The sequence below is a fragment of the Eschrichtius robustus genome, chromosome 8, assembly GCF_028021215.1.
Source record: "Eschrichtius robustus isolate mEscRob2 chromosome 8, mEscRob2.pri, whole genome shotgun sequence".
Taxonomy (NCBI): domain Eukaryota; kingdom Metazoa; phylum Chordata; class Mammalia; order Artiodactyla; family Eschrichtiidae; genus Eschrichtius; species Eschrichtius robustus.
In genome coordinates this window covers 122,407,427-122,430,169 of record NC_090831.1, presented here as the reverse complement: position 1 = coordinate 122,430,169, position 22,743 = coordinate 122,407,427, and the positions used below count along the sequence as shown (strand labels likewise).

General features: G+C 39.8%; 1 protein-coding gene across 1 annotated transcript in view; it reads right to left on the bottom strand.

The window, feature by feature from the left end:
* Positions 1 to 22,743, bottom strand: part of CNTNAP2 (contactin associated protein 2) — a 1,784,833-nt gene that overhangs the window by 366,673 nt on the left and 1,395,417 nt on the right. Inside the window, exon 15 of the mRNA XM_068550150.1 lies at positions 6,318 to 6,445. Within this exon, the coding sequence (XP_068406251.1) occupies positions 6,318 to 6,445 (128 nt within the window). The remainder of the gene's footprint in view (positions 1 to 6,317; positions 6,446 to 22,743) is intronic.

Genomic DNA, 22,743 nt, shown 5'->3' with positions numbered 1-22,743 from the left:
AGCTTTCACACTACAGGGTTGAGTGGTTCTAACAGCCTGTATGGTCCCAAAGCCTAGAATACTTCCCGTCTGGTCTTTCAGAGAAAAGGTTAGCTGACTCCCTATTTGGATGAAAGGCTCCTTTTGTGGTTGTCATCGGGAACGGTGAGTGCTGTGTATGTTATTGGGCTCTTTGTGCATTTTGCTAGGGTCCTCCAGGTTCTCCAAGGGCAGTTTCCAAAGATGGTAGCAAGCAAAGGGGGTGGTTTGCATCTGCTTCCAGCAAAGGAGACCAGAGAGAAGGAAATGAGGGTTGTGTGCATGGACAGACATCACCCTGGGAGCCCAGCAAATGCAGTTGAGCTCTAAGCAGAGGTCGTGGCCACCACCTCCCAATCAGGAAGGAGGGTACTGACTGGCTGGGTGCCGACTCTCAGCTATGAGACAAGGCAGGTCTTCTCCAAGAATAGGTGGAGTCGAGGGTAAAGACAGTGGGATATAGGACAGGGAGGTGGGCAGAGCTTTTCTGATATCAAGCCTGTCACTCTTGCCATAATGAACGAAGGTAATAATAATGGCGGTAATAACAACCAGAGAGCACTGACTGTGTGCAAGGCTGCGGGGAACTGGAGTTTAAAAGAACCACTGCAGCGATGCAGTTATGATTATTCTCATCTGCAGCTGAGAGAAGGTTGTGAGCAGGAGGTGGAAGACCAGGGAGGTTAAAGAACTGGTTCAAAGGCACATGGCTGGTGAGGGAGGGAGTTGGGATTTGGAGCCGGATGTGTGTGATTCCAAAGTCTATGCTATTCAAAGTGCTGCTCTATAACGTTGCTACTCAGAGTGTGGTCCACTGGCCAGTGGCAGCAGCAGTAGCATCTCGAGTCCTGGCCCAGACCTCCTGAATCAGAATCTGCATTTTACCAAGATCCCCAGGTGATTTCTGAGCACATTAAAGTTTGTAAAGCACTGCTCCTCAAGACCTCCATACTTTTTTCAAACTCCCACTAAGAATCCAGGCTTCCATCCAAATTTCCACTTTGTCATAATTTTCACCCTTGATATAATATAAACTGATCCAGGATGGGAGCCATGCCCCATTTTTCTCAGTAAAGGCTCTTAAGTTGAATTAGATCCTAGAAGCAAATCCTGGAAAGGTAAGAAACTGTTTCACCTAGCATTTTTCTTGATTCCAAACATGTTCCACACCAGAAATTCTTAGAACCAAAGGAGCAAGCCTAACTCTCTTCTGCAAAAGTTTGGAGAGATCACTTGGAAAGTTCAGCAGAGGAACCCAATGGTGGGGATTCAATTTACAGAACAAAGTCCCTCCTGTACCTGGGATCCTGTGACAAGTTCAGGGAAAGGATGGGCACCCAGGGAGAGGACACCAAGGAAGCAAGACTCACTCAGCCAGGCAGATCTCCTCTGTGGGATGTGATGATTCCTCTAAATACAAGCAGTATTTGAAAGGATAGGTGGGAAAGTCAGCCACATGCATACAAATACCACATCTATTGTAAAATAGAAATACTACCCCCCAACTGTAACTAATTTTACTTCCCACTTCTACAGTGAGTTTGCAGCTAACCTTGAGTGGCCAAATAATATTAAAGAGCTGATTCTTCTCAGGGGCGCTGTCCACTTCTAACCATTTAGAGTCACTCTGGAGTCTGGAAGACCAAAGGGAAGGCTTCCTTCTTTCTGCCTCTGCTGCCTGTGTCACTGGAGCTGCCCTTAGATGCGCCCAGAGGGCTCAATCCTTTAATGGGAATCAGCCTAGGTTTTGATCCTGAAAATTTCACTATTTCTGCTTGTTCTTAAGAGACACTCTGGCTTCTCAGTTGGTAGTAGCCTATGGCAATAGCAACAGAGGCTGGAGCATTAAGAAAAAAATAGAAGTTAATGGTTTCTACACATAACTGTGGGTGGTTTTTATTTGTTTTTTCCCTGTTGGCTACTATCAGCCAAAAAAAAAATGCCTAGAACTAGAAGTAAAAACAAAACACACAAAATAAAGAAGTCACTAACTTTCTGTCATTGACCCCTCACCCCTATGGTTGTGAGTTTTCTATCAGGGTTTCCAGACAGTTGATCCCACAGCGGGGCAAGATTAAGAGCTCAGCACCACTTTATTGCTCTGCTTGGCTGTTGATGGGCAGGGACCCAGGGTCGGAGTTCCAGGTCAAAGCTCCCTCTTCGGATCTCAACATTCATCTTGGCCACAGGGAATTACTAAAGATGAAGGCTCGTGTCAAACTCTCTCTCCCTGTGCTCTGCCATAAACCAGCTGGGAGCCCCTGGGTCAGTCACTTAACCTCCCCATACCCAAGTTCCCTCGTCTGTAAAATGAGAGGTTTGTACTGTCTGATCTCTAAGTCTTCCACCGCTAGAATGTTGTGATTCTTTGTTCTTGCTTTTAGCTGTACCTGACGCAAGTACATACATCTACATTTCATGGGAAGAAATGGGGAAACGAAAAGAACGTGGAGCATCTGCTCTGGAACCACACAGATCTTCTGGCCCCAGCTCTCAAACTCATTGGCAAACCATCTAGTAAGTCTGATTCTGTTTTCTCATTGGTACAAAATACAAAGATATCACCGCATACAGGATGTTGGGAGAATCAAGAGAGAAGATGAATATAAAGTGCATGGCTTACAGCCTGCATGCTGGGCCCTTTCCCTTTCTCGTCTCTTCCAAGCCTGAAGCAGCAAAGAAAATGGGGATAAGCAAACTGTCTACTCTTCTCTGGAGCCCGGGGAGCGGCTTCCTCTGCACAATCAAAACCGCTTCCTGAGCCCAGATGAGCAGCTGCCCCTCTCTCCTTGTCTAGTCCTCTTGGGCGGCACTGAGTGTGTCTCACACAGGGAGATGGTGTGGCCTGTGTGTGCCCCTGGGTCCATCCTACGGGGAATGATACTTATTTGAGCCCCCAATGAAATTGTCTTATCCTGGGAGAAACAACATGTAGGTAAGTCATTGCCTTGCCTTCCTTGGTAAGGGAATGGCTGGTGATGGCCTTGGTTTGTAAAAGTCTTACAGTAAAGACAGGGTGGCCTTTATATATCTCGGGCCCATATGATTGCATTCCCAAAGAACAAATGTCCACTGTCACTTGGATAAAACTCCATCATCATCTTTATTTCTTTCACTCTCAGCTTTGTCTCTGTCCTCTGAGTGTTCCTGAATTGGATGTGGTCTGCCTTGCCTTTTCTTCTTGGCCTCTCAGAGTCACCTCCGTAGCTCTAAGAACCTGAATTTACATCTTAAATGCCCACCGTGACTCCAGTGCTTGGCCTGCCGTGCTGACAGTCAGGGCGGGTTTCAGGCACGGACTCAGCGGTCCTTGAGTAACACGTTTTCCTGATTGTTTCTACCCAAGTGTATTAAAAACACTTGCCTTTGTAGCAAACTTGCTCCTAATTAATTGTTTAAAGTCTCTGTATCCCTAGAGGAGATCTGGGAAATCTTTACCTTATATGGTGGAGAATAAACCAATTATCTAGCAAATACTTCCTACAATTAATTATAGTCACTATGTATAGTACAAAAAAGATTCCTACCTCCAAAACCCGAAATAGTTTGTTTTTGAACTAATTCCACAGAAGTTTAGCAACTCCGTCCAAGAACAATTATATTTTTGAATTTGAAAACAATTTCTACTCTGTCAGCCGTTTCGGTCCTCTAAATAGCTCTCTTGTTTCTTCCTAGGCGAGTAGGCATGGTTTAAGGGGGTAATTTGTAATCTTACCTCACTTTTTATCTTAGCTAACCATCCATCCTCAGTCACATTTTCAGTTTCATTTAGATTTGAGGCTTCCATTTGAACGTGTTTGAAAAAAAAACTCCAAAAGTATAAGGGCATAAGCATTTTACAGTGCTATATGGGAAATGCAGCAGGTCTGGAACTCACTGATTTTCTTAGCATTTTGATTATATGGGTCTATGAGTTCAGATGAATCAAAGTAAAAATGAAACTCAGCAGGCATGATGAAATCAACTGAAACTGCCGAAACCGTTGGTCAGAGCCCACAAAAATTGTTTCATTCTCTAAGACTGGGAGGTAGAAGCAGACCTAATTCAAGAGACAGCTTCCGGGAGCTGTCATCATTCAACTCCTCAAATAGAGAAAGACATTTCTCGACAGTGGATTTGGTTTTTTTAAACTGTACCTTTGCACAGACTTCAGTAAATGACACAAAGTTAATCTCTGAAAACAACAGGATAGATGCATGATACCACTTTATAACTTATACAAATTGGAATCTAATCCCCCCAACATTCATGCTGTGTTGGTAACTGGACGTGGGTGGGGAGAGACCCAGATCAAATACTGTTAAAACAATTTAATTTCTGCCGTTGACTCAGGGATGAGAATGGAGTCTGGGAAACAAGCCTGACCTTGTGCAGAGAAAGCTGTTTATGTTCTCTGCTCTGTCTTTCCTCTGGGAGCCTCCCAGAAGCAGCAAAAGGGGGCGCAGAAATTTGTTGCGTAGATGACATTTTAAAAGAAATATTTTGTTCATTTGTAAAACAGAAAGGCTAATAATTTACCTTACCTACCTCGCAGGGGGCTGTATCCAAGGACACCATACATGTGTAAAATCTGGAAAACGCTATGAGGTAGACACTTTATCATTACTGTGTCTACGTTAGAACATTCTTAAAAGGAAGGTGAGCATCAAAACCGCTAACTGCTACCTGGCAATTCAGGTATGAGGTATATAATATTGCCGGCTGCCTACAAAAAACAAAGATCTCTCTCTCTCTCGGACACAAAAGTATTCCACATAATTGCAATTAAAAATTGACTGTGCTTTTATTTTCATGAAGTATCAGGTAAAATACAGATTAAGTCTTGATGAAGCTGCAGTACTACAAGAATCCTGAGGCCATGCAGTGTCAATGAACAGGATAGCTCTTTGTCGATCAGTTGGTCCTAAGAATGTCTCTAAGAGCAACAGCCTTGGGAAAGAAATGCAAATGAACACCGACCACCATACTTCTCCTATTTTCTCTATTTAAATATAAAGTCTGCCTAAAATATACTATCTATCACTCCTTTCTTGAGCACCAGTTGCAATAATTTTAGACCACAAGTCTATTACATTATAAAACATTTTATGTTTTCCAATACTTTTTAATGTGCATTTCTCAAAACATGGTTTGAAATTCTTTTTTTAACTCACCAGAGTACCTAGTAAAGTGCTAGACACTTTAAGTAGTCTACAGCTACTTAAGTAGTAAACAGCTGAGCATGCATCATTACCTTCCTTAGGACACCTCTTTGAGTGGATGCGATAATTTATTACATTGAGTAGGTCTAATTCTCCCTTGATTTATGGAAGCGGTAATAACATTCCATCTGATAGAAGGCTTTGCTAGGAGGAATCCAGATCTAGGCACTAAAATCTTTATGGCCTCCCCAGGAGGAGTTGGGACGCAGGTGGTATTCTGAGCACCACAGCGGAGAAAAAGGAGGGGTTTGCCTGAGGTCTTCTGACAAGTCAGCTACTCAGGGAACAGAATCTAGTCTCCTGATGCCTAGCACACAATCACAAAAGCATACTCCTGGAAGAGCTGCCCAAATCATGTGTGCAGACGCGAAGAGGGGAAATGACACCCAGGATGCTCACTGCAGAATCCCCATAGCAGCCTGTCACCGGTTCCCTCCGACTACGCATAAAGCACACTGAAGGGTATCAAACAACATAAAATCCTAATGGTACCCTTAATTAGGTGGGATCATCAGGCTAACTCCCTGACTGCCAACAGCCCCAAATTCCTCTCTGTGGTGCCGAATCTTGAAAGCAAGATGTAGTTACAGAAACACTCTCTGGCTTACAAGGGACCATCAAGCTCTGACGATGGTGAAATTTGATAGCACTAATGTCAAACTTTATATGACCATAATCCAAGTTTACAATGATACATTAAGCCCTAATGCTACTATTTATATCACCGTAAACTCAGTTTAGGGTGATATAAATAGTCATGCTAATGGCATTAACAGCAGCACTCTGGAAGCACAGCTGTTGAGTGCTGCTTTTATGCTGTTAGCTTTGCTACTTATATCACCATAAACTTAGGTAGTCACGTTTGTTACACACGAATATACAAGAAAGATGGATAGCCACATTTTATGCCCGTATCTAGCCTCCCGTACTGAAGACTTACAGCTTGCTGCCCTCCTCTGTGTGTTAAGGTCTGCCTAGCCCTCCAGTTGGCTCTGTTTATACCGAACAGCAATCTGTTTTCTGCCAACCTCACGTTTGCTGGGAAACACTATTTAAAATTGGTAAGGAGGTGCCAGCCCCAGCTACGGGCACACTTACTGTCTCCTTGGCAGCGCAGGGGACCCACACTCAGTTTGGCTTCCGAGCCTTGCCGGTCAGTATCTCCAACCACCACCTGGCTTACTGGCAGGTGATCTTTGTAGGTTAAGAAGCCAGCGTCCTTCCTCCTGAATCACAGGGAAAGACAGAAAAGCATGAGGAGGCTAAGTTAGAAACATGTCTTTTTGATCATTGTTTAAATTGTCTAACAATTGACCACATTCCAATAAATGCTCAGAGGTGCACTAAGTAGAACCACAGTTAGAGTTGTTCCCTCTCTTCCATTGGGTGGTTTCACAGCTCATGGCTCAGAAGCAACTGTGACCGCTTTGCCTTCTGGAAAACAAAACGGACACCCTGATTTCCAGAGAGTCACAACCAATACACAGAATGCTATTTCAGGTTGAGTGTAGACTACCATGTTGCTTTAAGTACACACATCAAAAGCTGAGCATGCATGCAGAGTTTGCTGTTGTCACGGAATCAAAAGTTCAACAAAGCCAACCTGATCTCTTGCATAAAATTAGAAACAAAACCCTATTAAAAAACCCCCTTGTCTCCTTAATTGCTTTGAAGCAGTTGCTTCAGAGGCTTTCTTCCCTGCTGTGCATCAGCTAAATAAGAGATACTTGTAGGTCCTTCATCTCTTCTTGTTTATTTTAACAACTGAAAGAGTTTATGCAAAGTTTCCAACACAGAGCAGGTGTTCACTAAGTGTCTGTTTCCATCGATAATGAGGAGTGGAGTTGAGATGCCAGCCCAATTTGGCTTTTCTCTTAGATTTGTTCTCTTGTTTATTCTATATCTATCTTGTTTCAGGTCCCCTAACTCAACCCCATACCCACCCTAAATAGAGGAAGAGGGCAAGGCTAGTTGTAAAGTATTGATTCTAGGATGAAGCATAGAAATACAGGAGATGTTCTTAGGGATGGAACCAAGGTGAGCTACCATGCAGCACAGATTTCACCTTAATAGGAAATTCCTATCCCCTCATCCTCCTTTTGTGCTGCTGTGGCCGAGAGATTCCCTCATTTGGGGCTAGATGACTGGGAGGCACAAATCAGTGTAAGGTCATTCCACAAATTTATCTTTTTGCATGATTTTCTGCACTGTTCAGCCTGAATGTAAATGAGAATTTTGAAATTGTATGTACAACTGATCACAGGAAAGAAAACTGATTTTGGATGATAGAAGAATGAGAGAAAAGTTGGGGGGGGGGGCTGCTGGGAGGAATTGGGAGATTGGGATTGATGCATATACACTTTGGATACTATGTATAAAATGGATAACTAATGAGAACATACTGTATAGCACAGGGAACTCTGCTTAATGCACTGTGGTGACCTGAATGGGAAGGAAGTCCAAAAGGGAGGGGATATTTGTATATGTATGGCTGACTCATTCTGCTGTACAGTAGAAACTAACACAATATTGTAAAGCAGATATACTCCAATAAAAATTAATTTAAAAAAAAAAGAAGAATGAGGGAGAGAGTTCAATAATCAGGTTAAAGATCTGTCATTTGCATCTCTTGCAGGGAATTGAGGATAACCAACTTGGAAGCCTGTCTCTAAAATGCTATGCTGTTAGGAGCAGTTACTTGCTCCTCTGACCTTCTAGAAAGTCACTGAACATATGCTCCTTCATGTGTCAGGACCCACAGAAACCCAGGAAGGAGTCACAGAATTTAGCCAGTGGACCGCAAACAAGTGTATTTTCCACTGCCTTAGTTATTTCAATGAGCTTCCAAGATAAAGTTAAAAAAAAATTTTTTTTTTTTTGGGCTGCTGCCACATGGCACGTGGGATCCTTAGTTCCCCGACCAGGGATCGAACCCTCACCCGCTGCAGTGGAAGTGCGGAGTCTTAACAACTGGACCGCCAGGGAAGTCCAAAAAAAATTTTTTTTTAATCAAATGAGAACTAAGATCATGCAGAAAAGCACTGTGATTCTTACTGACATTGCAGCTACTGGTGATCCAGCCTCAAATCATTTATAAACCCAACTCCTTATATTAGAACTTCTATCAGTTAAAATCATGTTAGAGAGGGAAGAAAGTCTTTGCTATTAAATTTGATATTTAATGTTTCTTAAAGGGAAATAAATGAAAGCACCCTTAATAATATACTGTGATTTGACAACTTAGTAGAATAATGTGCATTCCTGTGGAACTTCAGGCTGAGATTCTCTACAAGTTCATTATCACTTAGAATTAACTGACTCTAGATCAGGGATTTGTGAGCTAAGTCCTGAGAGCCATTCATCTTGTCGCTTTTTCTGTGATGGCCCATAAGCTTTTTTTTTTTTTTTTTTTTTTAATATTTATTTATTTGGCTGTGCCAGGTCCTAGTTGCAGCATGCGGTATCTGTAGTTGCGGCATGCGTACTCTTAGTTGCGGCATGTGGGGTCTAGTTCCCTGACCAGGGATGGAACCCGGGCCCCCTGCATTGGGAGCGTGGAGCCTTAGCCACTGGACCACCAGGGAAGTCCTATTTTTTTAAATTTTAAATGGTTGAAAAGAAATCAAAAGCAGAATAATATTCTGTGCCATGTGAAAATTACATAAAATTCAAAGTCAGTGTCCATAAATAAAGTTTTACTGAAATAAAGTCACTTTTTAATGTAACTTTTTTTTACAATATTGTCTATGGTGCTTCCAGGCTACACTGGCAGAGCTGAGTAGTTATAATAGAGACCATATGGCCCTCAAAGCCTAAACTATTTATTATCTGGCCCTTTATAGAAAATGCTTGCCAACTCTTGCTCCAAATCATCAGTGTCCATTTTTCCTTTGGGAATTTATTGAGCAAATATCCCACTGACAATCATGGTGGCCTAATGTGCAACTTATCCCCACAGTCGAGTGTAGGGTTAGGGAAGGGGCATGAGAATATCTCTGAGGTGGGGAAAAACGCATTTAAGCCAACATTTGCTTACTCTAGCAGCGAGAAGTAACTTAAACCTTATTAATAATTAACTTTCTGATGGGCGTTGCACCATGTGGCCTGCAGTCATGTGTCAGGATGCTCAACATCCTTACCTGATACTTGGTATTGCTGTTCATTTACAGTGAATGAGAAAGTGACTACTTTATAACAAATCTTGTGTTAATATAAGAGTATTTTGGAAACAAATGTTCGGAAATATTCCAACCACTATGTAATCTTATTGCCAAAATTTATATGTGCATAACCTCATAAGAATTTACACATCTACACACTTCCACAACTTGAAAACATAATTTTAAAATATTTGTAATAATCTTGTAAATGTAGAGTTCCAGTGGGTTTTGGACTTATTTTATAATACTGAAATGGGTCATTGTTCAGTTACTTTGCAAATAAAACTTATTCAGAGATGACAGAAATTTACTACATTTTATCAAAACCTTTGCATTACTGGTCAATGAAACTGAAAAATTAACATCAAGATTCAGTAGGTGCACTTTTATAGCAATATACCTTTATCTAGTTTGTTATATGTACCTTTAGGTAATATTTTTCAACTATGATAGCCAATAAAGTCAAGTATCAAAATGAAAAACACAGAGAGGCAGATCTTCAAATTGGTAATCCAAGATTATTTAAAATAATATGTATTTAATCACATCACAGTTACTAAAAACAATTAAAGGAAAAATGATTAATTTCTATTAATATTTTAGATATTATTAATGACAACTTTATATCATTTTTTAAAACTTTATTTTTTTTATATTGAACATAAAATGTTAATTCACTAGAACCTGTATCTTACTTTTATACTTATTTGTAAATATGTGCTCAAAAAATTTTTAAATAAGGTATCAAAAAACATGAAGGACACTGCTCTAATTCATAGAAAACAATAATAACAATACGGCATCTATCATTGAATACCTATGTATATTAGACTATTTCTTGTATACAACAGCTAATCTGAAATCAGTTCTTCCGTAGAGGCATCATTATCCCCATTTTACTGATGAGAATCAGAGAATTTATCTTGACCAAGGTCACCAGCTCATAACTACAGAGTCTGGATTCAAATCTAGATTATCTGGATCCCAATCTAGGATTTTCCACAAAAAAGAGGGGAGAAACAAAACAGAAGAAAACCAAAAGACAACTATGTCAATTAAAAGCCTTTTTCTTTTAATTTTCATTTACAGATGAGGTGAAAATGTACCTTTTTAGATACACTTAGCTATTCTGAAACATTGAGAAAATTATTTGTGACTAGTAAGTTCAAAGATATCTGTAATGTTATACTCACAGGCATCCCCTACGCCATCAGCACACTAAGTAAAAGTGGTCTAGAACCACGCCATCCCCAAGCTAACCACTGTTTTTAATGGTATATTGAAGTTTACAAAACGTTACAGTTCAGCTAATACAGAAGTCCCCCTCAGCCTCGGGGGATACGTTACAAGACCCCCAGTGGATGCCTGAAATCACAAATAGTACTGAACCCTATATATACTATGCTTTTTCCTATATGTACTGTATATATCTGTGATAAAGTTTAATTTATAAATTAGGCACAGTAAGAGATTAATAACGACTAATGATAAAATACAACAATTATAACAATATACTGTTATAAAGATGTGAATGTGGCCTCTTTCACACACACACAATATCTTATCGTACAAATTTAATGCCTTTTGCATCCTAACTAAGCACTGTGTTGTAACTTTTGCAGTTTGAGGTATGACAGCAAAACTACCACGAATTTCTTTTTCCTCCTTCACAGTTTCATGGGCAGAACATTCGTTCTCACCATGAACCTCAGCAACGTCAGCACATGGTTTTCTTTCCGTATTAAGCCGCCACCTTTTCACTTGAAAGCAGCGCTTCACGGCTTCTCTTTGGCATAGCTGAATTGCCAGCATCACTGCTCTTGTGCTTTGGGGCCATTATTAAGTAAAATGAACAAAAGCGCTGCAATTTTAAACGAGTGAATTGTTTATTTCTGAAACTTTCCATTTAATATTTTCAGATCACGGTTGACCAAGGGTAACTGAAACCACATACAGCAAAAACTTAGATGAGGGACGACTGTAGTGATAACCCTCAGATATTCCTTAACCAAACCAAGAAAATAGGAGAAAATAATTAGCAGCTGAGAAAAAAAAAAAATACAAAGTTACCTTCTCGATCACTTTTGATCAGGGATATAAATAGGGCCAGGGATTTTAAAGCCACAAACAACTGTTTGTGAAACTCACTGAACAGTCAACTCCCCTGGAAACAAATTGGTTGTGGAAACAAATTCATGGGTGGCAATAAAGTGGTTTGGCTAGCATGAGGTTTCTTGTGTGATCCTACAGCATAACCCACTTTCAAAAAATGATGTGTAGATGAATAGAAAATAACCTGAGACCTGAAGAGGCACCCTTCCAAACACCTGTAAGACTTCTATCTTAGCACCTGTGTGAAAATTACTTAGCAAGCAAAACAAGCCTTCATTGAAAGTTATATCTTTAATGATCGAGGTCAATCTAATTTAGGGAGATATTCAGTAACTATTTATCATGTTAGCATAATCTAATTACATCTATTGCTAGGCTGGTACATTAGAAAAATTCTATCATCCATTTCAAATAGGCCCTGAACTCAGACTCTTGCATAAGCTTTCTATCAGTGTTGTTATTAAAGGAAAACTTGATTCTACAGAGTTTGCTTCTCTAACCTGGCATTACAGTTATTTTGCGTCAGTACTACTGTTCTGAGGAACTCTGTCTTACTCTGCTGCTCTTCCCTTGCCTTCTTTTCTTATCCTGCTGAGAAAGCAAACAAGCCTCTAGGCACGCTGGTCTTGCCCTTAGCTCAGTAAAAAAAACAAATCCTTAGAGGAAAATAAACAGTCCAAGTGTCTGCAATTATAAGCTTGCTTTTCTACCAGATGTTATAAAAGTTACCACACTATGAGTATGTTCTATAATTCTAGCAGAGAAGAATTTCTGCTGCTTTGTGAAGCTTTAGAGGTACTTGTTTACTTAAAACAAACAAACAAATAGAATTACAGTCAGTGAACATTCATGTATTTCCATCGCAGAATCACCAAGGTAGAAATTTCTGGAAGAATACAGGAAGTCAAAGATTTAGCTACAGAAGATGTCAAAGAGACATAGAAATGGGGAATAAACACATGAGAAGATGCTTAATATTATTAGTCATTAGAGACATGCAATTAAAAATCTACTGAGACGCCACCTTACTCCTATCAGAATAATAGAAAAGACAGATAGTAAGTGTTGACGAGGATTTGGAGAAACTGGAACCATCATACATCGCTCATGGGATTGCAAAGTGGTGCAATCACTTTTGAAAGTAGTTTGGTAGTTTCTAAAAAGTTAAACATAGATTTACCATATGACCCAAAATTCCATTCCTGGATATCTACCCAAGAGAAAGCATATGTCCACAGATGGACTTTTAGGTAGATGATTACAGGAGCTTTATTTCACAACAGCCCCAAAGTGGAAACAACCCAAATGTCCATCAACTAGTAAAAGGATAATCAAAATGTAGTATATCCACACAATAGAACATTGTTCGTCAGCAAAAGAAATAAAATGTGGATACATACAACACAAAATGAATAAACCTCAAAAACATGATGCTAAGTGAAAGACGTCAGACACAGAAGACCACATATGCCATAACTCCATTTATATGTGATGTCCAGAAAAGGCAAATATATGAAGATAGAAAGTAGATTAGTAGGTGCCGGGGGTCTGGGGATGGGAATAAGGATCAATGGCAAACTCCCAAACTACTTTTTTTTTTTTTTTTTTATAAATTTATTTATTTTTTATTTATTTATTTTTGGCTGCGTTGGGTCTTCGTCGCTGTGCGCGGGCTTTCTCTAGTTGCGGCGAGCGGGGGCCACTCTTTTTTGCGGTGCGCGGGCTTCTCACTGTGGTGGCTTCTCCTGTTGCAGAGCACAGGCCCTAGGCTCACGGGCTTCAGTAATGGTGGCATGTGGGCTCAGTAGTTGTGGCTCGCAGGCTCTAGAGTGCAGGCTCAGTAGTTGTGGTGCACGGGCCCAGCCGCTCCGCGGCATGTGGGATCCTCCCAGACCAGGGCTCGAACCCGTGTCCCCGGCACTGGCAGGCAGATTCTCAACCACTGCGCCACCAGGGAAGCCCCCAAACTACCTTTATAATAGAAACTGCATCTCATTCAGCAAAACCCAAATATCTATGGTTTACCAGGACATGCCTAAAAGTAAAATTCTATTCAATTGTCACCATTTGCCACTGCAATCTCCTGGAAATGCCAATACTTTATAGCATCAAATCTTCATCTCAAGGACCGTTTCTAAACTTTTTGGGACATTTTGTGTAATTTTTGGTTCAAATAATATGTTCAAATTACCTATAAATTTTTGTATCTTTCCTCTGGACCCTTTCTGTCTCCTAATGGCCATCCCCAGACATTATGCTACTTCGGAAAAAGCAGACTGTACTTTTCCCATAGCAAGTACTCAGAAAAAGTAGGCCAGATGGGTGTAGCCGAGATGACAGATAGGAAGATCCTCAACTCACCTCCTCCCTCAGGCACACCAAAATTACAGCTATTTACAGAGCAACTATCTATGAGAACAACCTGAAGACCAGCAGAAAAAAGTTTCCACAAGTAAAGATACAAAGAAGGAACCACAAGACAGGTAGAAGGAGTGGAAACAGTGTATAGTCAAGACCACACTCCTGGGTAGACAACCCACAAATGGGAGAAAATCACAATTGCAGAGGTTCTCCCCAAGGAGCAAGGAGTCCAGGCCCCACACTGGGCTCCCCAACCTGGGCGTCCTGCACTGGGAAGATGAGCTCCCAGAACAGCTGGCTCTGAAAGTCAGTGTGGCTTGTGTACAGGAGAGCTGGAGGGCTGTAGGAAACAGAGACTCTGCTATTAAAGGATACATGTAAAATCTCATACCCTTCTCAATCCGGAGCAGAGGGAATATTTTGAAAGAAGCCTAGGTCAGACCTACTTGCTGATTTTGGAGAGCCTTTTAGAAAGGTAAGAAGCAATTGGGACTCCTTCTGGGGATACAGAGGCTGGCAGCAGCCATTTCGGGGAGCTTGTTCTACCACGAGGACATTAGTGCTCGCAAGAGCCATTTTGGAGTCGTCCCTCTAGCCTATTAGTGCTGGGTCTTACCTTCCCACCAGTGGGATGGCACCAGCCCCAGGTCCTCCCAGACCCAGCAGCCAGCTGCCCTGGACATGGACCTCTCTACCAAAAAGCCAACACCAGTCTGGGGTCCCCCCAGGCCCTGCAAGCAGCCACGTGGGACTCAGCGTTGCCCACTAGTGGGCTGGCACTGGCCCTGGGAGCCCCTGGACTGCACAGCCAACTGCCCTGGGACTCAGCCCTAACCACCAACAGGCAAGAAGGCACCACGCAAAGCAGGGCCTGGCAGCCAACTGGGCTGAGGGCCAGCTCTGCATGCCAGCATGCCCACAATAGTCAGCTCCTCCACAACAGAAGGTCCCATGCAGCTCACACAGAGGGCATCCATAGAGCATATAGCTATGGTGACCAAAGGGGAGTTTGCTGCTGGGACCCACAGGATGTCTCCTACAGAAGAACACTTCTCCAAGATAGGGAAATGTAACTGACCTATCTTATACACAGAAATAAACACAGAGAATTAGGAAAAATGAGGAGACAGAGGAATGTGTTCTAAACAAACAAACAAGACAAAATCCCAGAAGAACTAAATGAAGTGGAGATGAGCCATGTACCTGATAAAGAGTTCAAGGTAATGATTACAAAGATGCCAAATGAACTTGGGAGAAGAATGGATGAACACAGTGAGAAGTTTAACTAAGAGTCAGAAAATACAAAGAAGCAAAGAGGTGACAAATACAATATCTAAAATTAAAAATACACTAGATGGAATCAACAGTAGATTAGATGATACAGAGGAACAGATCAGCAAACTGGAAGATGGAGTAGTGAAAATCACCCAAGCTGAACAGAAAAAAGAAATTAAAAAAACGAGAATAATTTAAAAGACCACTGAGACAACATCAAATGTACTAAAATTGGCATTATAGGGATCCCAGAAGGAGAGGAGAGAGAGAAAGGGAGAGAACTTATTTGGATAAATAATAGCTGAAAAGTTTCCTAACCTGGTAAAGGAAATAGGCATCCAGGTCCAGGAAGCACAGAGAGCCCCAAAGAAGATGAACTCAAAGAAATCCACACCAAAATACATTATAATAATTTAATAATAAATGGCAAAATTAAAGATAAAGAGAGTCTTAAAAGCAAAAAGAGAAAATCAACTAGTTACCTATAAGGGAACTCCCATAAGACTCTCAGCTGACTTTTCAGCAGAAACTTTGCAGTCCAGAAGGAGTGGCACAATATATTTAAAGTGATGAAAGGAAAAAATCTACAACCAAGAATACTCTACCTGGCAAGGCTAACATTCATATCTGAAGGAGAGGTAATCAATAAGGACATTGCATAATGATAAAGGGAACAGTCCAAGAAGAGGATATAATAATTGTAAATATATATTCACCCAACATAGGCGCACCTAAATACATAAAGCTGATATTAATAAACATAAGGGGAGAAACTGACAGTAACACAATAGTAGGGGACTTTAACACCCCATTTACATCAATGGACAGACAACCAGACAGGTAATCAATAAGGAAACACAGGCCTTAAAGGAACCCTCCTATGCTGCTGGCTGGAATGTAAATTGGTACCGCCACTATGGAAAACAGTATGCAAATCATGTTAAAAATTAAAAATAGAACTATCATATGATCCAGCAATTCCACTTCTGGGTATTTTTCTGAAGAAAACAAAAACACTAATTCAAAAACATATAAGCACCCCTATATTCACTGCAGCATTATTTATAATAACCAACATATGGAAGCAACTTGTGTCCAACAACAGAAGAATAGATAAAGAAGATGTGATATATACATATATATAAATAATGGAATATTACTCAGCCATAAAAAAGAATGAAATCTTGCCATTTGCGAAACATGTATGGAGACCTGGAGGGTATTATGCTAAGTGGAATAAGTCAGACAGAAAAAGACAAATATTGTATGATTTCACTTATATACGGAATCTATAAAATAAAACTCTCAAACAAATATAATAAAACAGAAACAGAGTCATACATACATAAAACAAACTGGCGGTTGCCAGAGGGGATGGGTTGCGGGGATGAGTGAAATAGGTGAGGGAGAATAAGAGGTACAAACTTCCAGTTACAAAATAAATGAGTCAGGGGATATGATGTACAGCATAGGGAATATGGTAAATAATATTTAATAACTCTGTATGGTGGCAGATGGCAACTAGACTTATTGTGGTAATCATCTTGGAATATATAAAAATATTAATCACTATGTTAAATATAATATTCTAAGACAATTATACTTCAGTAGAAAAAGGTAACTATGTGAGGTAATAGATGTGTTAATTAGCTTGATTGATTATTTCACAATGTATACATACATCAAATCATCAAGTTGTACACCTTAAATACATACAATAAAAAAAAAGTAGGTCAAAAGGTAAAAACCTATAAGAATTTTCCTGAGTTTTTCTGGATAGTTACTATTCTACTATTAACTTGCACTAAACATGTCAGATTCAGTAGTACTATTTTTATTAAAGGACTTTGCATTGTTCTTATTCTTTCCATCTCTTAAATAAAAAACACATAAATAACTTACAGTTGTACAGAGTTTAAAAATACTCAGTGCTTTCCCTTGGATGATCTCACTTGCCCCCTATAACTTTGGAGGTACAAGGAAATAAGGATATACAATTGAACCTGACAAATTTTGATTCCCAAATAACTGTTCAGAAACATATCCATTATGCAAAGTGAGACAGACTCTACCAAGGAATGAGATGTGTCTTCAAGATATAATACCAAATACTACCTAATTATTTACGAGTTCATACCTAATGTACATAAGAAAGGCAGGAGACATATAGACTCAAGTCAAGGATAGTTTTAGTTAAAACATTTGTTTTCACGTAAGCGCGAATTTTTATTTGCTTTTTTAATTTATTTTTTATTTTTTTGGTCCTCAGCTCCATCTTTCTAGATCTTCTCTGCCTGGAGATGCACTCCATGGCCTTTCCTTTAACAGGAAATTAATACTCTCATTCTTCCTCTATCCTTGCCCCTATTAAAAGCCACTTTCAGAGAAAAATGTGACAAACCATTCCATCCATGTTTAAGAAAAGCAATGCCTTAATGAGACAAAAGACTGCTCTTAGAAATCATATCTCCATGAATGGTGGAGGCTGGATTGGGGAGAGGGAGGAATATTTCTAGCATCACTGAAACAACTACATGGAGGTGATTACATGTTCTTAAAAAGGCAGCCTTACCATCACCATGGAGCAGGTTGGCTAGTTCCTCTATGTTCATTTACGAAAATCATGATCAGAAGTCAATGCCTTTGTTCACAGAGCACATGGGGGCTATCTAAGCATGGCTGGATCATGAGAAGTTGAAATAAACAACAGAGCTGTCTAATACACAATAAAGTAGAACTTTTAACATACGTCTAATGGCATCCTCAGTCACCATTGACTATTGAGCTTTCCTCAATGGATGTAAGGTACTGTTTTCTACAAAGCAATTAGAGTAATTAAGAAAACAACCATCACAATTAGATCTTTAGAATCCCTGAATATGTCCCCTATGAAATGGAAGTAATTACAGATTCAATTACTCCTTTTCAGTGGGAATAGCTTAGGCCTTTTGTAAATGCATGGCAATTATCTGTTCAGTTTAGAATCTCTTAGAAAGCCTTTGTAACCATTTCAGGATTCTACGCAAATTGTTCTTTGATTTTCCTTCTGGAATGCAAGTTCCCTGAGGCCAGATATATTGTCTCATGCAACTTTATAAACCGAATACTAGTAAGCACCTAAAAGTGGCTCATTCCATATGTTTCATGATTGAATAAATACATGAATAAACACAGAAGTCATTTAGGCACAATCCTAAAATAGTAATCAGTATGTGCTTACTATCAATGGTGAGAAACGAGAAAGAGACCTTTCTTATAATTGGAGTTCCTTGCATGCTCTTTAAACAGTTTCATTATTTCTTTTCTGTAATTGAGGTTTTATTTTTTCTTTAGAAAATCATATTCAATTAGAAGTTTCATATATAATTAACATAATGGAAAGAATTAGATCTTAAAGACAGGAGTCCTATTTCAAAACTCTGCACCTATGTAAAGGTAAGTTACTGAATTTATCTGGGCCATTGTTTGTTTACATAGACAAGCTATATATTTTGGTTCTGAAGGGTATCAGAATATGCAACTTCGAAGTATGCCTCTTTGGCATATAGAGTATTTTGAGCTAAAGGCCATTGAGGTCGGTAGACACAGGAAGAGTTCTAAAAACAGGGCACAAGTTTTCTTTTTGTAAAGGAAACCTGCATAAGAAATCTTACTAAACAACTCTTCTTTACCATGCTTCTCCTGGTCACTTTCTCATAACTTGCCTCCCTCACACAGAAGTCCCAAACCCCTTGTCTTTTGGCTTAAGATGGTATATGAGCCCAAGTTCTAACCATCCCTTTGGGTTATTCATCACTGGGTACTTCCATAGGTACATAGGTACTACCATAGGTACATGTTAACAAACATATTCTGTTTGTTTTTCTCTTGCTAATTTAGAGGACCCCAACTGAAGAGCCTATGATGGGTAGAGGAAACTATATATTTTTTCCTCCCCTGTAGTTCTTTGATTCTACTTATGTTTGTTTACCTTGTTATTACAGAAAACAAATAGTAAGCATTGGAATAAATTTGGCAAACTTAAATGTGTGGCTTAAAACATAAATATCTGGTCAGTTTTTCAACGGCATGGGGTCATTGGTAGCCCTTTGAGGACAGGACTTTGTGGTTCTATGCAGTTTCTCCAGAAAATATTAATACAGTATCCAACATATGGTTTGGGAGATTAGTTTTCACCCTTATTTTTCAGGTGAGATCACAGATTTGGAATAAAACTATGCCTGGTCTAAGGTATTCAACTAATTAGTGGCTGAACTAGGAAAAATAGACCAATCTCTACCACTCTAGAATTTAAGAAGAGAAAGTGCATGTTTACATTTCTCAAATTCTGCTTAAATAATTTCAATTGTTTTCCTATAAATGATATGAAAATCTATTCTTTTATCATACAGGAAAATTGTTTCACTGAATTGAACTATTTACACCCATATTTTCCCTAAACAAGGGTTCCTTGTGTTTTTGAAAACTGTGCCTCATATATTATATGATTGGCAAGGACAGAGTGTACTTGATGTGTGGCCTCCTTGACTTTTCCATGTATTTTCGTCACCAGCAATTAATGGCCAACTCCTGGTATCTCAAAAGTAGTCAATGGGAAAACCTTTGCTTATACTGGCCCTGCATATCTTTTAAAATTAAGGTGAATGTTCTGGGTTCTCTCAGCGTTCCTAAAGCTTTATTTCTAACCAACAGACAAATGAAGACAAATCTTGTCACTTCTGACTCCCCTCTGCTTTGTCATGGCTCCTCTTCAGTCTTGCTCCTGGCTCGATGGCCCTTCCTCTCTAGGTAGCTTGTGACTGGCTTCATCCCACAGGTTCTGCATTTGGCCCACAGGGCACGCGATGCATTCTTGTCTCACTGAACTCTGAAAGGGGGGTGTTGGCTACATGCTGGAGTCCCTTCACTTTGAAGCTAGTCAGGGAGACTCCAGGCTGCTGTGAGCCGGTCCTGTCCTCTCTAGCTCCAGCAGTCATGGGTCAAGCTCTCTGATTCATTCTCGTGAAGTTCTCCCGTCCCTCTCCCGCAATGGTGGGATGGTTAGAGGTAGGTAGAATATGCTAACAACTCCACAAATAAATCTTTCCCATTGGTCTCTTAAACTTCTCCAGGAATTTTTAGGCTTCTCTTACGTCACCCAACGTAGGTAACTGAGCCAGAGCTGCACTTGGCTTTAGAATGTGGGGGTACTTGACCCCTTAGTCAAGTTCACAGCCTTGGAGCCAGTGCTAAAAACTCCAAGACAACCAAAGTCACCTAATTTATGATCCTTTCCCTGAACATGAAAAAAATCCTAATAACATTAGGATTTAACATAAACATTAACATCAGATTTTCATCTGATTTATTCTCTGTGTAAAGTATTACGTCACTGTCCTCACAGGTTTTCACAATCATGAAAGAGAATAATCAGACTCTCCATCCCCTAAATTTTTTCTTAAATAGATTACTCACAAGAACACTGGTTCTGATGAACTTGGCCTCAGAAGAAAGTTTAATACACCTTGAATTTTTATTTTGTGGATCTGACCATCCTAAAAGGTACTTTTTTTCAATGATACAAGCATTCTTCTTTTAACTAAGGAGCATTGCTTTTTCCCTCTATCGCCATTTCTAAAGCCCCCTCTAAGTAACACAAATCCATAGAAATGATTCTTATATTGATGACTACCACACTCTTTTCTCTACAAACATCACATCATCCTTGACGTATTTTGTCATTCCCACTTCATCTCAGCAGCTCATTTTTCTCCCCTAGTGCACAGAAAAGACTTGTTTGAAGGTGGAAGTGGTTTCCTTTACCCGTTTCTGAGCTCCGTAGGGCCCTTAAGAGGATCGATATTTGTTTTTATGTTATCAATATCTTGAAGATGCTGTGGGATGTAAACATGTGAAAAAGGCCTCAGCTAAAATAAGGAAAAGCACTTACTCTTTAGGATGAGATGGTCCAAATAAAAATAAAGTTTCAAATTCTCTCTCGGTAACTGAGACTAGTGCGAGGCAGAAGGCAGCCATGGAAAGAGGCTTAAGATTGCTATCAGTCTCAAGCATGAAGGAAGACAGGTGACCCAAGGAAACGGAAAATAAATGATGTGAAATTTGGGAGGAGAAAGCCAAAATAATTATGTGTAATATAAGCCTGAGGGGAGCTTCAGGGAGAAAAAAAAGTAGTCAATTATATTAAACATTGCAAAGATGTCTAGTATCTAAAAAATTAGAGTGCACATTGGATATATTAATATGGAGATCATTGGTGGACCTATCTCAAAGACTTCCTGTAGAGTAATAAAGAAAATGTTCAATGACTGATAATCAAATGGGAAACAAGAGGGTAGAGACCAACCCTAAGCTGTTATTTTGAAGTTGGAATGAGAAATGAGAAATGGAAGAAGCAATAGGATAGAAGCTAGAGGAATCTGCAGCATCAGGAGATTTTGTTTACACACTGGGAGCTGAATCAATTATGTTTTATCACATATGTCTGTAATCAATTTGCCGACATTATTTTACAAGCTTTTGGAAGCAAAACTCATGAATGTCCTATGTATACAAGTAGTGTATAGATGGCATATAACCCTGTCCTGAGGACGACTTGAAGTGGCATATAATTAGCACATTCTGACCATTGCTGGGGAATACAAATAACAAGTGCAGCTTCCTTTTGTTTCTAATCCAGGGAATAAAGAGCACCTGATCTCTTTCTTCAAATCAAAACTAATCAAGTGAGGAACACCTGGCCTTTCTGAAATATGATAGCCAACATATTTTGGGAAAAGATTCTTGGACCTGCACTCTCGGAGAAAAGGACTGAAAGAAGAACTAACTAGATAATTTCACAGTGAGGTTTGGAGTTTTGTGGTTAACTCTAGCCAGCTGGGGCTTTGATGTTTATTAGGTTTGGAGAAAGACAGAAATTCAGTAACCCACTCAGGGACATTCTAAAACTTCGGTTAATTAGATTTTAATAAACAAGGTAATCTCTTTGGCAAGTTTACTTTGGAATTTAGAGGGTAAATCATTTACAATGTAGTCCAGCTTATACAAATTAAGAGGCATATAAATCGTCCCCACAGAAGAAAGGCAATAAAAATCCTTCACTGTTAATTGAGCGATAGCAAATACTGTCAAAGAAAAGAGTGAGTGGCCTGAACTTGTAGGGCTATGCAAGTCTTGAACAGTGCAAAACTCAACTTAGTGGCAGTTTTATAGAGAGAATAAAGCATATGAGTGTCTTGTTTGTGTGGATTTATTTTGCTCTAAGAGGATCCAGGAGGGGAAATCGCCACATTCTTCTGATAGGCAGAGTATCCAGTTTGCAAATAACCTGAAAATGGAAACGTGATGCAAACAAATCCGCGGAGGATTAGCCATTTTATTTCCTTGGAGCGCACATGATTCCGATGACTGATTTTAACCTTACTTAGAGGTTACATCACTCTGCTTAACTGCCAGAACAAGGCATCACAGACTGGGTAGCCTAAACATTTATTTATTTTCTCATAGTCCTGGAGGCTGGAAGTCTAAGATCAAAGTGCCAGAAGGGTTGTCTGGTGAGGCCTCTCTCCTTGGCTTGCAGACAGCCGTCTACTCACTATGTCCCCACATGGCCTTTCTTT